At 41.8% G+C, this 16,083-nt stretch overlaps 2 protein-coding genes across 2 annotated transcripts; both read right to left on the bottom strand.

The window, feature by feature from the left end:
* Positions 1–1,802: 1,802 nt before the first annotated feature.
* Positions 1,803–4,773, bottom strand: ctsl.1 (cathepsin L.1). The gene is made up of 8 exons (XM_068579821.1): positions 4,641–4,773; positions 4,231–4,373; positions 3,905–4,102; positions 3,623–3,814; positions 2,785–2,950; positions 2,544–2,649; positions 2,115–2,218; positions 1,803–1,978 (listed from the first exon to the last, which is right to left on the bottom strand). The coding sequence occupies exons 1-7, from the start codon at positions 4,735–4,737 to the stop codon at positions 2,119–2,121; spliced, it is 1,002 nt and encodes a 333-aa protein (XP_068435922.1). The 5' UTR covers positions 4,738–4,773; the 3' UTR covers positions 1,803–1,978; positions 2,115–2,118.
* Positions 4,774–10,739: 5,966 nt separating this feature from the next.
* On the bottom strand, positions 10,740–15,986 carry vgll2b (vestigial-like family member 2b). The gene is made up of 4 exons (XM_068580740.1): positions 15,681–15,986; positions 14,918–15,251; positions 12,423–12,863; positions 10,740–11,645 (listed from the first exon to the last, which is right to left on the bottom strand). The coding sequence occupies exons 1-4, from the start codon at positions 15,765–15,767 to the stop codon at positions 11,602–11,604; spliced, it is 906 nt and encodes a 301-aa protein (XP_068436841.1). The 5' UTR covers positions 15,768–15,986; the 3' UTR covers positions 10,740–11,601.
* Between the last annotated feature and the right edge of the window lie 97 nt (positions 15,987–16,083).

Genomic DNA, 16,083 nt, shown 5'->3' with positions numbered 1-16,083 from the left:
GGCTGCAGTCATCACAACGCAGTCCATGTCGAGAAAATGAGTTATCTGATTCAGTTTGATGGGCATTTTGTGCTGCGGTCAGTGCTTATGACTTATTCTCACATGTGATAAATGTTAAATCATTTTAGTATTCCATCAGTGGTTGCGAAAGATGAGGATGAAAAATATATTTCTTTCATTTCAGTTCTTTTCATTTCTCATGATCACGGTTTATATGGAAACCGATTATCAAGGATTGGGCGGCTTAAGTGTCACAGTGGGAAGATGTTACAGGAGGAGAGGATGATGTTGAAAGCAAAACACTATCTGTAAAAGACATTGAAGTAATAGAGGCCCAAAAACATACAGCTGAGGTAATTCTCTAAAATCCATAATATATATATTTTTTTATCACATCAGACAAGACATTCAACCACACACGTGTTTTCTTTCCCTCCCTCCGGCTCTGTCTTTTAGTTTCACTATATGTTCATATTTACCACCCAGATCTCCTTTCACTTTTACCTCTTTCCTTTCTGTGGCTGCGTCCCCACCTGCATATGAAGAACAAAACTGAGATATCCTTTTACAATCTGCAGACTGGTAAAAAAAAAAGCAAAAGGAGGATAGATAGGCAAGGAAATGCTATCCAAACGAACAAAAAGTACAAAGACGGCAGGAGAGACCAAAGAGTATTTTCCATGTCTGAAATGGCCCACAGCCCACAGCTTTTATCTTTGTTTGGTTTGCAGGACAGCAGCAGTCAGTATAAGAGGCAGCACCTGATTCCAAACATCAGACTTTTTGAAAAACAGGTACAGTTCTTTTTCATGAATAATTGACTTCAGTCTAAACTGGTGTCAGCAATGAATATTATAGATATGCCATAAAACCCAACGATTTGAAAATCAAATCTGCTTTTCTTTAGAGGTTCAACTTGTCTGCAAGCAAAGTTCTCAGGTAGCTTGATGTGCACTGTGTCCATCTGAACATCTATGACTAAAGCAAGTGTATCCATAATGTTAAAAGCCTTAAAACGGAGTGTTAAACAAATGACTAAAGGCAAACTGATGGGAGACAGACAGTACAAGGAGCTGAAGCTACTGCATGTACACTGGGAAGCTTGAGGCATTTGTAATTCATACATTTCAGTTAGATTCGCACACATATGAATCATTTATCATTTTTAGAAATCATTCATATGCAATCTTTGGAAAGTGATGAAGTCGTCAAGACTCGCCCTGTGCAGGTGCATGCTGCTGTAGTTCTTTTAAACTGGCATACTATTGCTCGATATATTTATCGCAAAATCTTACAAATAAACAAGAAAAGTTAACACGTGTTGAATTTATATTTTCCTAAAGTTACAAATATTCATTGATCCATAGATTCATGTAAATAGAATAATGTCACATGACAAATAAGCAGCTATAGTTGTTAAAATGAGTTATAGATAGATAGATATAGATTAAATAAATAGATTACAGGATGTCTTGCTGCAGCTGGTCAGCTCCTTGAGGTTGTCGATCATCACAGTGGTGCTTTGAGCTAAATGCTAATCTGCATTCTAACCTGTTCATCAATGTTAACAATGATGTTTAGCAGGTAATGTTTACCACAATCACCATCTTAGTATAACATATTAGCATGCTAACATGTTCTAGTTATCCCTAAACACAAAGTCTTTACTTTGTGTTAACTTAGATGGACTGTCTTCTCTACAGCCCCAACATACAAATCAGTCTTATAATATAATGGTGGACAATGAAAAGCAACACAATTATTAAGACACACATGTTTATTACTTTATATCTCTCAAACAACACAATGTCTTTACATTTGTTTACACTCTTAATAAAACAGGAATCATTTTAAAAGTGCAGAAAGGTCCTACTGAACAACAAAGGGACTTGTTCCATAACTCAGTTTCTTTATGAAATTAAACTATATGATGTGTCACTTTTCTCCTTCCTGAGGAATGCCCATGGCCTGAAAATCCCTAAAACATGAACAACAACCAGTGAATGGACATTAAACTGCAGAGTGCACACACATTATTCCAGGTACCTGTGTGCAGAACCCAGAAATGTAACTTGTTTCAGTAGTATTTGTTCATCAGGGAAGTTTGCTCTCACCTGCTCAGACCAGAGGGTAGCTGGATGCAGTAGCAATGCCACACTGGTTGTTTTTGTTCCTGGTCATCATGATGTATCCCTTGTCTCCCCATGCGAGACCCCAGCTACAGAAACACACACATTACCCAATATTTAGTTGCTCTATGTAGAGAATCATGAGCACAAATATTAGCAGCAGGTAGAGACAACATGATCTGTTTTCAGATAGAGGCAAAAATAATAGGAGCAATTCATAGTAATAGGGTAGTTCAGGAGGTTTACAACATCCTCAGTGAGTTTCAATTTATTTTTTGCAACCATAAATAAGACGTCTTGCTGCTGATGTCTGTCTGTGACGACAGCAACTTTCAGTCTCCACTATAATACCGACTGAGTTTTAACAGGAATGCAGTCCAACCTTTTCAAAGGGCAGCAGATTTGGTTGTTTACCTGTTCTTGACCAGCCAGTAGTCGTGATTGTTGTCAGTCCCGTAACCCACAGCCAGAACACCATGGTCCAACTCTGAGCTGCTGCAGTCTGGCTCGTCATACAATCCTAGAAACACAAAACCACAGATTAGACAGGTGGAAACGTTTTTGTTTTTTTAAAAAAAAAATAATATCCTAATCCTTCTTGCATTTGATGAGAATGTTTTTTGGCAGAAGCAACTCTGTGTTTAAAAGTGTTTACCTGACTCGTACATCTGGAAGGACATATGAGAAGCATCAATGGCCACAGAGACAGGTCCGATGGTGGCCACAGCCTCCTTCAGTGCATTCTCATCACCTTGGGTCACATCAACGTAGCCCGTGCATGTGGCACCAACGTTGGCGGGGTTGTAACGGCACTGACCATCCTAATTGAGAGAAGAAGAAAAATCACCAAAAAATATACACAGCAATGTTCAAGTTTAAACTTGTATTTTGTGTTGTTTACATGCTTTAATGTAAAATAATAAAATAAAAATACTTGTTCTTGTACTATTAACTTTTTGAATATACCTGTACATAGAAAGCACATTGGGTTATGTATTGTATTTATAATTTATTTTGCTAGCATTAAAAAGATTTACACGAGATAACAACCATAAATAATAATAATAATAATAATAAGCCTGCATAAAATAGGAAGACAGGACTGTTAAATCAAATGTATTATGATCTAGGCAGCCCACAAAAAACTCAGTGGGTGGTATTATGTCAAAGTTAGTGGGTTGGTAGACACTCCAGATGCCCAAAGGTATGCGCACAAGCAATGGAAAAAGTTTTCAAGAGTTTTAATGATGTCCCATTTACTGTTTTGAGAGACGGACTTGTCAATGAGATGGCCTTGCATTGAAAGTCTGTTGTTGGCCACTATTCATTCTGTCCACAAGATGGCACTATTACACATCTCTTATATGCAGCGCTGTAATTTCCAAACTGCCTGAATGGGTTCATGTCCATCTTCAACTCTGCATTTTAGTATGATAATGACAAATGGATGCTGTAAGTGTAAAGATGTTTCACTCAAACTGCTTTCTGTTTACCTCAGCCTCATACGGGTATGAGTCCTCTGTGTCTATCCCTCCGTTGGCTTTAATGTACTTGAAGGCGCTGTCCATCAGGCCTCCACTGCATCCCATGTTGCCATAGTCGCCGGAGCAGTCAACCAGCTGCTGCTCGCTCAGAGACACCAGCTTCGATGTCTTCCTGAAGGTCTGCCCCTCCAGTGAGCCAGTCTGAAAGAATTAAGTTGGAAACCAGAAGTCAGGTGTGTGAAGTTTCCCACGTTACCAAAAGAGAGGACACCGACATGTAGCAGTACATACTGCACTGAAGGCCCAGCAGGAGCCGCACTGCTTCTGATCCTTGACATCAGTGACGTATCCCTTGTCCCTCCAGTCAACAGTGTTGGGCAGATCAGCTCCTTGAGGCAGCCGGAGGTAAGCAGAGCCCTGGCGAGGCAGAGACGTGTTGAAGGCGCCCAAGCAGCCCTGGGAAATCAGTTGTTTGTACTCTTCGTTTTTCTGGAGAAGATGGACAAGATTCAGTATGTCACTTAATTCGGTCTTCATCCAAAACAGTTAGTCACAAAGAGAGCAAGTACGATGCAAAATGATGGCAGAAACCGCAGTTTAGTTCTTCTTGTGCATACCAAGTCAGCAAAGTAAGTCATGCCGAGGCGGTAGGACTTGATGCCCTCATCTGCCATGATGTTGTGCACCAGCACCAGTTTGCGGTTGTTGACCCAGATTTCTTTCCGTTGAGCCTCTTCTGCAGGAGAGTTGTAGGACCGTCCTGCCAATCAGAGAAATAAAGAATCTGTGATCAATTTGTAATCAAAGAAATCATTTTTCCAGTTTGGAGATCTCCTTTATTAGCTGTCAAACAGATTGTCAGCTGTAAACGTCTAAACATGTAAACACATTACAACGACCTAGTTTTAAACATGGAGGTATTCTGTGTTATGTGTAAATGAAGTCAGTACTTTCACAGAAACCTGAACAAGATCTACTATATTTGACGACAGACCACAATAAAAGAAAACTGATACAATTGTCTTACCAAACTTGAGTTTCCAGGCGTGGAACTCCAGGTCCTCCAGAGAAAGGTGGGCGCAGCTGGCCACGGCCAGAGCGGCAGCAACGAGCAACAGCTTCATCCTGACTGACACACAAGCGGATAACAGTCAAAAGAAAACAGTCAAACGATCCCCTGTGACTTATAGAAAACCACACAGGTTGAGACTTTCACTTCAGGTTTGCAAACATTATCTTCCGTGCACGGCTGCCACTGCATCAGATCTATATACCAGTGTCTTTGACTCTCTGTTTCACCACTCCCTCAAACTCTCTCGGTTTGTTCTTTGCATCACTGCGCTTGCATTACAGGATATGCCTGCTTGTGTGTGTGTGTGTGTGTGTGTGTGTGTGTGTGTATGTCTCTGCTGCAGCTGCTTACCTACTTCTAGCTTGGTATGATGAGGGTTGGAAGTATGTCCACCTGTGGAAGATGCGGGACTCTGTTAGAGAGACATTCTTTTATAGCTGACTTCATGTTATGGCATGCCGTACGCCCTGTCAGGTGGCAGTCAGCCGCTCATAAAGTGAAAAGGAAGAGAGTCAATCATTGAAAAATGGGCTGGGTGAGTAATGCATTGACAGAAGTTCTCGTAATGCCATTTCTTTGGTAAATACACATCGAGTCCATGAAATATTCAATTTCTTCTGTGAGTCATGATCAGTTGCTCAGCAGTTTGTGGTCTGGGAATTACACACAGGGAAGAATCACAGTGTGTGATGCCTTCATGTGAAAAACCACTGTTGGGATTTTTTTTCCCACCACTGCTTTTTGATTCCAGTCACATAGGGATGAGAAATTTAAAAAGAAAACTGAAAATAGATACAATAGCATGTTCTAAAATGAGAATCCCACAGATTTCACTGGAAATATGGCACACTGGAGAGAGTGTCAGTAGCTAATGGAGGTGCTCTTATTTCTTGAACATCTCGATGGTACTTTAGCTAAGTTGTCACCTCATAATTTCCCTTTTTTTTTAATTAGAGAAAATTTAACAGACCCTGTCAAAATGTACACATTTCCTGAAATGTACTGAGCTTTGACAACTTTTTCCCTCAAACTGAAATGTTTTCAGAGGTTTGGGCGATCTTTAAAAAATACTGTCAACACAGACAAATGTATAAATTAAACCCAGTTGTTCAGGATTTCCTTTCCGTTTCCACATCCTGTTTTCAGCTTAGGTTTGATTCGCTCTGCAGATTTTACCTTTTCGTCATTGTCAGGAACATGAGTAGGCGTATCATTTTCCAGTTAGACGCACAAAGAGGGACAGAATAAAGAAGAAAAAAAAGCAGACACCAGAGCCATAAATGTACTGTTATTAATTTATTTCACTTTGCCATCACATGATGGCAAGCAAAGTGTAAAAAAAAGTCCCATATAAACTATTCATTCATGTTGTTTAAGCAATGCATTTATATTCATTATTCTACTCTTGTTCACTGCTGTCAAATTGTCTGTCACAAGGCTTTCAGCTCATGACAATACTTAAGACCATAAAGATGCCGAAAAACTCAGAGCTAAGCTAAAAGTTTACAGATGTCATTGAACTCGATCAGCTTGTCTTGTGTTTCTACCGGTTAGTCTGCAGTTTCTCAAACATTCAAGTTGTGATGTCGGTGGTGTTCATATGTCCATATAAGAGCAAGACATATAATTACAAACAATGGCACAAAATGAAAAAGAGCAGAAAAAGAGCTGCTGCTTTTAATATATTCTAACACTTTTTTATGCTATATAATTCTCCAAGACCAGAAAAATCCAAAACACAGACAGACTTAGAATAATTGACCAGGACTGGAAGAAGTAAGAATATAATTTATATTAATACCATGATGTCAAAATACTCCATTGTAAGTAAAAGTCCTGCATCGAAGTCCTTTTTAAGTGAAAATACAGAATTCTCAATAGCAAATTATACCGTACTTAAAGTATAAAAAGTAGAAGTACTTATTGCGTACAAATATGGCCTTTGGGAGTAATATATTTGTATATATGATTGATTAATAATACTGATGCAGTAGCACAGCATCAGTGCAGCGCGTGAGTTTTATTATAAGGACAAGAAATCAAGTGCAACTTTATACACGCATAGTTTGTGATACTGCATATAACTATGAAGCAACATCAATAAAGAGTCATGAGTCAGCACAACACAACAACACTTTCTAAGTTCATAGCTCAAGGTTTCTGTGTGATCGTGTGATTGTCCTCGAGAGGTTGGAGTAAAGCAAAGCAGTGGTTCTCAAACTGTGGGGCGCGTCCCTCTCGTGGGGCGCAGGGGGAAGATGCTGTTTAAAAATTTAAAAAAAGAGATAATTGTTGCTTAATCCCAGAGTGGGGAAATTATTCTCTGCAGTTTATCCATCCTTTGTAAAGCACTGGCGGTTTCAGTGTCTTGCTCAAGGACACTTCGACCAGGGATTGAACCAGCACCTTGTGGTTTCAGGACAACCTTTGTCCATGATCTACATAAGAACTTTACATAATACAAAAGTACAAAACGTTGTTACGCAGTTAACAGGTTACGCTGATGCTTGGCGTTTTGCCAAAAGTCGACCTCCGTGAGGTCAGCTATTCTGGTGTTGCGTCTCTCAAAACAGAGATATGGCTCAACATGGAGCGGCCGTATCAAGCCTGCAACCCCGTTTTAAAAAGATTTGCACTTTATTGTTATTATCTTGAAAATATATTCAATGCAAAACATGTTAATTGCAGCCACAATAGTCAAGTTTTTTGTTGTAGGGCATGAACATTTTTCTTCCTCCAATGTGGGGCGTGACAAAAAAAGTTTATGAACCACTGGAGTAAAGCATGTGAGATGTTTGTTTTTTTTATACAAAGTACACATCTGGATAATGGGCATTGTGTGTTTAGAGGCTCATGCATTGTGTATTATGAAAAGGTGAAACAGAAACACAAACTGCACAGGGGAAGAAAACAGTTTCTGTGATTTACACGACCACTTCCACATCGTTTACCACGTGCATTGATTGCGTGTCAGTTTTATTTGTCTCCTGCACATGACCACTTTACAAACTACACATTAACTATCTGAAATGCAGCACAGAGCACTATGTAAAGTTAGGGCCAGCCAATCAGGTCAGTTCACAGGTTGAGAGTCAGGCTCATTTCACAGATAACACAACATTTCACAGTGTTGAGTTGAAAATGGAATATCAAAAACAGGTTTATCTTTTTTTACATGCAATAATTTAAATGGCAAATATACAATTTGGATTACATTTATTTCAGTGAATCTCACCGTTATATATTTCCAAACTGAATGTGAAACTGGATCGTGTGTCATGTGTCGTCGGTGACCAGTCATATGACCGACATCTTAGGTCATCTTAGGTTGCCTTACTGTAAAAGGGGACATGATGGACACTAGCTGAGTAAATCAGCTGTTCAGGAAATGAGTTAGAATGTTGGGAATTGATAACACTCACTTCCCTTTATCAAAGTAAACACGAGTACAGTACAAAGAAAAAGTCATCGTTTTTTTCCCAAAAGTACCTTTGGTCTGAATAAGATTAAGCACACTGCACTCATGACTTTCCTAACTGAGGCAACACAAGCTTCATGTTTTGGTTTGCTGTTGTGTTGAGAAGATTACAACAAAAAATTTACTGACTGTTAAGAATCCCATTAAAATCAATAATAATAATCAATGTAAATAAGGGCTGCAACTAGCACATGTTTTGTTCTTGATTACTCTTAATCTGATGATTACTTTCTTCATAAAATGATCAGTTTTTTATATATATATATAAAATGTACTAAAACAGTGGAACATATTAGTCATTTTTAAGTGAATATGTGTTGTATTCCTCTCAACACAACCGTAAACCCCTCAAAAAAGCTTCTGTTTGCCTCAATTACAAGGCTCTTGAAAATGTTCTTGTAAGAATTACAAATCATGAGCGCAGTAAGACACACCCTAAGATGACCCATTTTCAACTTAGAGACAGTCATCGCTGTCTCATGACACAGGATGCAGGTTCACTTCAGTTAAAACAATATTACATTTTTCCCTGAGCCCAGGGGGTCATCTTCAACTTTCTATTTCCTCCCACATGAATTCCTGCAGCATTAATGTGCTTTACTAACTTTGCTCCTTGTCGCCTCACAGGTTCACATCGTGGTTACATCTGCACCCAGTCCTGCATCCTGCTGTCGTCCTCACCTCCTGCCATTATCATTGTTATTGCTATTTACATTACAATTGCTAATGCCATTGCTGCTTTTATTATCATTATTATTAATACATATTTCATCATGCCTACTACTCATTATATGAATAATTAAAAGTCATCTTCATTGAATGTGCTGTAACTCTGTTATGTTGTTAATTCTGTACATGTTAATTCTGATCCTCCTCTGTTTTTCCCCCGTTAAGGGTTGTTTTTGGGGGGTGATGTGTATGTGTTTAGATTGTAAAACTCCACGAGGCAAAATTGTAATGAGTGATTTTGGAATATACAAAATAAATGATATACAACAAACAGCTTGACTGTAAATTATTTTAAATATAGTTTATTTTTAAAAGCATGTTCGTTCAAACAGACAAGAAAGGAACAATAACATATTTTGTAATTTCTCAGAGCATTCTCACCATTTAAAGACATCTTCTAAGTTGTATGTGGGTTCTATAGCAATGCATTTCTATCTGTCTTGTAGTTGCTCGACCCCGTCTTTCTCAACTTGTTCTCAACAGTGCTTCTGCTCTCAGCCTCTGTGGAGCAGTGAACCTCACACAGATCCAAGTGTGTAACAGTCAGTCAGTCACAAGTCAGGTTTTGACTCATTCTTTTTCTTTTGTGCTGTTGCAGTGTTATAACCACACCAGGAGAGGGAAGCATTTCATCAGGCTTTGCATACACATTGGTCCGGTTTAGTAAGCAAACGCAGCTCCCACACATTTAATAGCGGGTCCATAATACAAATTAATCTACAGTGGTTTTGCTGCTAATTCTTGTGGAAATTCTGAATCAAAATGATTCACATCACTGTAACAGTCAGCAACCATAATGACGAAATATGCCGGTTTTTTTGTCTTCAATGGACTGTTAACATGATGGTTGACATTAGCGTTTTGAATGCTGTGTAGAGTTGATCAACATCTAAGTAATATAATGTGACACGAGCTCTGGGTGCATGCTAATGGGGTAGATCCTGGAGGAAGAAAGAAAACCCTGAGGCCCTGCGACAATATCAGTGTGAAAAGGTAGTAAAATGCTTGGCATGGGAAACTGAGAGGAACGCTATCCCCATAAACTCTTCTAATTTCATTACTCTACATGTATCCTCAGCTTAGAGCCAATCACATAGTTGGCTGCTCTCAAGTGAGGGGTCACGCATAACAGCCGTTAAATTGTGACAGTGGCCCAGACTGGCATACCTTAGCACATAATCTGATTATCAGATCAATAACACAGCAACATTTGGTGCATCGCTGAGATGACAGGCTACATCTCTGGTTACACATTGCTGGCATTCACCACTCGTTCCCACTTTATAGGTGACAAACTGTGAATGCAGGCAGGAATTCAAATGGAAGGCCTTTTAAATAAGGCGAGTCGCAGAGCACAACCTTGATCACACCTGGCTCTGCTACTGTCTCTAGGATTTACACAGCTACTAAAATATCAACACACTCTATATATTAGTGTTTCAAATCAGAAACTGATCTAAAAGCCTCCATCGAGCCCTCATTGTCTACCAACTGTCTTCTTCCCAGTAATACTGAATGTTAGTATTTATACTTTGGACGTATTTATTTATATCTGTCCGGCTACACTTACAATGTCCTTTACATTTATTTAAATATTATTTGTCAAAATGCCATGCAAGGTAAACATTTATGAGATGTGTACTTTTACCATTAAAAATATTTATTGACATCACAATCTTCTTGGACAAAAGAACAACCCAGTATTTAGAAAGTCCAAATTCAAAACATCCAAGAACGACACAGAGAAATAAAGAACCAAAATGGAACATCTTCTTCATCAAATTGAAAGACCACAAAAGTCTGTTCAGAGCAAACAAAGACTTGTTGAACTGAACACATGTTTTATGTTTAAAAAAAAGACCTTTATTCTCCACAAAAGATTGCTTCATAGATAGATGAGAAAGTACACCAAAAAAACATGGCATGGTCATCTCCATCGCCTCCCCCTTTAGAAAACACAATAAACTGAATCACAATCATTTCAGATCACTGGCCGAACCAAACATGTGAGAAATGCACATAAACACCAATAAATAGAAACACTTTATTTCAGAGAGCAAAATTAAATAATAACAAAGCATAAACCACCATAATTGCTGCTCCTGTTTATCGGCGCATGCTGCATTTGTGAAATGCAGATAAGTGGATGATGACAACCACTGTACCAACAAAGAGCATGAGACAGAGATAACCAGGGACATTGGAGGGAATCCCTGCTCGCCCGTATTCATCCCCCTGTCCCTCCATTCATCCCTCTATCTCTCCGTCCTCTGCTAAGGTCTGTTGTGATCCTGTCTCTCTCAGTCCAAACAGGTCACTGTGGCTCACACCTCGCCAAGGTCTGTGCCGCACCGGCGACGTTCAGGGAGAGAGTGGGAGAGAGATGGGATAGAGACAGAGAGAGCAACCCACACAGATTATAGACAGTGACACTGTCTCTCTCTCTCTCTCTCTCTCTCTCTCTCTCTCTCTCTCTCTCCCTCGGACTCTGTCTCTCTCTCCCTCTCCCTGCTTTATCTCCATGGTGCACACACGTCGACCTGGAGCAAGGCTGTATACTGGCAGGGGAGGCCAGGAGCAGAGAGAAGGGGGTGGGTACATGGGGATGGAGTGTGTGGGGGGATAAAGGGACACGCTGCTTCAATAGCGGAGCAGGTCCAGGGACTAATTGGATCTGGTAATGGCTGGTCAATGTGACTGAAGGGCTCGTTAGAACCAGTACAGCTCCTTGCCTTTCTTGTGCTGCTGGAGGCCTGGGGTAAAAAAAGACAAGGAAACAATGAGGAGGACAACGGTGGAGAACAGAACACAGGTTGTCATGGAGCCTACTTTTGCTAAACATCCAGTAGAGGGAGGAAAGAAGGCTTATGCTGTGATGATTATAATGTAGTTAGTGCGTGTGTGCGTGTGTGTGCGCGTGTGTGCGTGTGTGTGTGTGTGTGTGCGCGTGTGTGCGTGTGTGTGCGTGTGTGTGCGTGTGTGTGCGTGTGTGTGTGTGTGTGAGGGAGTGAGTGAGAGAGCACATGTGGGAGGGCCTAGTGTAGTCAACATCAAAAATGCATATTTATCTGTGCATGTGTTTCCTACAGAGAGCATCACAAGGGTTGAAAGTTAAGAAGGTAGTTGTGTGTGTGTGTGTGCGTGTGTGTGTGTGTGTGTGTGTGTGTGTGTGTGTGTCTGTGTGTGTGTGTGTTTGTGTGAATCATTTTCAGAATGCGTGTTGTCTTCTGTGTTCATTAAGCAAAATTAATAACTAAGGTAAAATACTAATGGCACATTAAAAGGTAAATCGATACACTGCCAGACTTCAAGCCCACTCTCGTTTGCTTAAGTTGATACATACAAAAAAATGACTTTGTTTCTCGCAGCCATAAATAATCAGAACATGTACATTTGTCAACACTGATGTCTGAGTGTGTTTCTTTGTACTTTCTGATTGTCCTATCTGGTCTGATTCAAGACATTTTATAAACTGTAAATAAAGGAACACTTTGTCTGGACAGTATTTGTAAAAGACACAGAGTAGTTACCTGCATCCATGTTGAGTGCCAGCGTCTGGCCGACGTCTCCTGGTGGAAGCAAGCCGGGCCAGGAGGCAGTGGGCTCCAGCTTGCTCACATCATAGTGGCTTGGCAAGGTTAGGGGATGAGGTGGCCTCACCGTGGGCATGAGCAGGGGCCCGTAATGGGGCTCCAAAGCTGACGGTGAATACAGTTCGTGGAGAGGCCTTGGGTGGCCGTAGGCTGAGGCCTGGGGATATCCCCAGCTCTCTGGTGGGTGAGGGTGGGAGTGAGGATGAGCGTGCGGGTGTGGGTGTGGGTGTGGCAGGCCCGGGTGCAATGCTGATGCGTATGGGTCCATGGAATAGGAAGGCACGCCCGTCTCACAGTGGACGCGGCTCTGCGGCGAGGAGTAGTTACTGTCCCAGAAGGATGGGGGGAAGCTTCGTCGACTGCTAGGTGAAGGGGTATCTAAATAGGGAGGAAATTTAGGCAGAGTCAGGATCCATATCTTGATTAATAGAGACAAATAGAAAAGGCTGGAGCTGGTACACAGGAGCAACATAGATGTCACATCACTGCTACTCCTTCTGGCCCAGATATGTTTCCCATTGAATCATACGGTCACACAGGCCAAGCCCCAACAAGACACAGAAATACACACAACCAGGTTCTAGAAGAGAGAGGGGGAGCGAAAGAGAGACAGAGAGAGACAGAGAGAAACGTAGAAAGAGAGTCCCTATATCCTCAGATTCTATATAAGGTATACGCTCTGACCTGGAGGGAGGCCAAGGCTCACAGAGCCTTAAATCACTTACTGTGGTGACATCTCTCACTCTCGTGTCAGCCGAGTACTTCTGAAACACACACACACACACACACACACACACACACACACACACACACACACACACAGAGGGCTCGCACCCGCTGCCCCTCTCTTCTGTCTCCTGCACCCCCACCTGTTGTTTTCTCTGCTCCCCCCTCTCCTTGCCCTTGACAGAATGTCAGCGAGCCATTATATGTTTTTAGCAGTACACTATATATATATATATATATATATATATATATATATATATATATATATATATATATAGAGAGAGAGAGAGAGAGAGAGAGAGAGAGAGAGAGAGAGATTCCTCTGAAAAAAGACACCATGTGGCACCCTGAGAGGTAGTGTTTCCCTCTGCCCCTATCACACAGACCACAGCATATATAAATCTGACCAGCAGGCAGGCAACTGACTGAGAAACCATTGTGGGGCAAGAGCTGGAGCGATCGTCAGAATGGCAGCCACAGAGACGTTTGAAGGGGATACGCCGACGGGGCTGTGCGCTTACGGCCATGTATAAACATAGCATCTGTTGTGAGGCAGGAAGCGTGTGTTAGTGCCCAAACCAAGACGTTCAAATGAACTAGGAAAAAGAGGAACAGTTGTAGTGGCGCAAGTAGAGTCTTATAGGCCCTATGTGGATATTAAAAAAAAACATCTGCAGGCTGTTGGTTCAAAATATGTAAAAAGATTACTGTGTTTGTACTTTTCATTTTGGAGCGATTCACATAAGAGCAAAACACTAAAAATGGTGAACATAATGTTGTCATATAAAAAAAAACAACATTGCATGCTTTTCAGAGTAATACTGTTTTTTGCTTTTAAGAAAATGTACGAAAGCTTCATAACTCACATGAATCCCATCAGTGTCTTTTGGGGCAAAGTTGCCAAAGCCTATACCACACAACAAGACCATGTAAACTTAGAGCCTGGTATCCAAAAGACGCCTTAAATCATTTTTGGATTTCTAAATGTCCCCAACCTAAACATGCTTTTCTTTCATCTTTACCCTAACGAGAGCCAAAGAAGTTCCTTTGGACACTGAACTGCTCCTGACCTTCATGACCTCTGAACCTTACTACCCGACCTCCCCAGGGACGGCATACCCGACAAGCAGCTTTTCAGTCCTGTCACCTGATCACATCACCTGTTTGTTGCTCTGCTGTGCTCTGCAGAACTGTCCACTCACCCTGTGTGGCCTCAAAAACAAGCGCAAGACACCACACAGACAACTCTGGCCCCGGCGCTCACATGAATAAATGGACATTTTGAGACCGCAGGGATGTGGTGGTGGGCAAAGGCAAACTAAACTCAGTTTACCCAACTTGTTCTAGATTAGCATGAGTCCTCATGAGATACATGTGTTGTTAACACTGCAGTGAGTCAGATTAACTGGAGCGAAAACATTCAGACTAAATCCTAATTAATTTCATGAAAAGATAATTGATTCCTGGTTTTTCAAAATGTAACAGTTGTCTTTTAGGATTTATTGGAGTTTGTGTTTTCCTTGGGGAGTAGCCAACCAACCCTGTTGTTTTGTTGAATCTTGCCATTAACGAAAACATGTTATGGACATAAAAAGTACTTCACATGTCCATTATCACATTTAAGTCGGTGTTGCATTACCCACATAAGTAGACACTTGTGTGTGCCTTCATTTGACTTCACAACTAGTCTTCACAAGGTAGTATACCTGTGCCCTGTTGGTCTGATGGCCGCCGCTTGCCCTCCCCGTCCATGTAGGAGCTGAGGGCTCTGGAGAAGTGCTCGTCCACCACGCTGCTGATGTCTCCGTGGTAGTAGCTGAAGAGAACACAGCGAGAAGTCAAGTACTCTGCCTCTGGGGCCTCCTGCTTCTCCTTGGGGCCCTCCTCTGGCCTTAAAGCTGCAGGCGTGTAGGAGGACGAGGAAGAGTTGGATGAAGATGAAGATCCTCCAGTGCCTGGGCCCCCAGACATCCCCTCGGGACCCCTGGGAGTGTCCATAAAATCCCGGCAGAGAGAAGTGCTGCTCAGACCTGTGGGAGCCTGTCAGGGGGCGTAGGGGGGAGAGAGGGAGGGGTTGAGGGAGGGGGGGGGGGTAGAGGAGAGGAGGGGGTGAAGACAGGTGTTACACGGGACAGTTCTGGAGCTGTCTGTGACACATTTTGACATAATGTTTTTCTTTGTGTGTGGCAGCGCTGGCATGTGTGTGCACGTACGCGCACGAGCGTGCGTGTGTCAAGACATGAGTTTCGGGGGTGCATGACAAACAGCACAATATTGCAAATCTTGTAGTTCGAAGCATCACAAGCATGTAAAAACCCTTTTAGCGATCCATCAGGTTACTCGCTTTTACGCACGAGCTGCATGCAGTCCTCACCTCAAACACCCCTTAATGAATAACCCCTCCTCCCCGCGAACAGTGAAAATACAATGTGCTTTACGTCAACATGGAAAGGTTTGCTCATGTCCTACCTGTAAGCTATTGATTAAAGCAGGAACAGTCGTGGTGTACGGTGCGTAATGTCCATAGGCTGGGTACATAACATCCAAACAGCTCATGGTAAATGAGCGGCGTCTTCACTGCTCTGTGGAAACCGACCTTGCTGACAGAGAGAGTGACAACATTCCGGTTGTTGTTGTTGTTGATGTTTTTTGCCGCAAAGAAATGAGCTCGGTGATCGCTGATCAGTGAGAAAAAGCCGTTACCGGACTCGACATAATCACCCCAGAAGAAGCACACCGCTCTGCTCCCTGTGTGCGCCACAACAGCTGCGGCAGCAAAATGTGGTGAGGTTTATGGAGCAAGTATGAGAGTGTCCTGTCCTGTACATCTCTGTGTCAACCCCTCCCACCTTTACCAGCCCTCCACCCCCCC

Source organism: Clinocottus analis, unplaced genomic scaffold (assembly GCF_023055335.1).
Source record: "Clinocottus analis isolate CAN_PGR_092001 unplaced genomic scaffold, fCliAna1.0.p SCAF_17, whole genome shotgun sequence".
Classification (NCBI taxonomy): Eukaryota; Metazoa; Chordata; class Actinopteri; order Perciformes; family Cottidae; genus Clinocottus; species Clinocottus analis.
The sequence above is the reverse complement of the archived record's forward strand: the minus strand, read 5'-3'. Positions and strand labels throughout refer to the sequence as shown.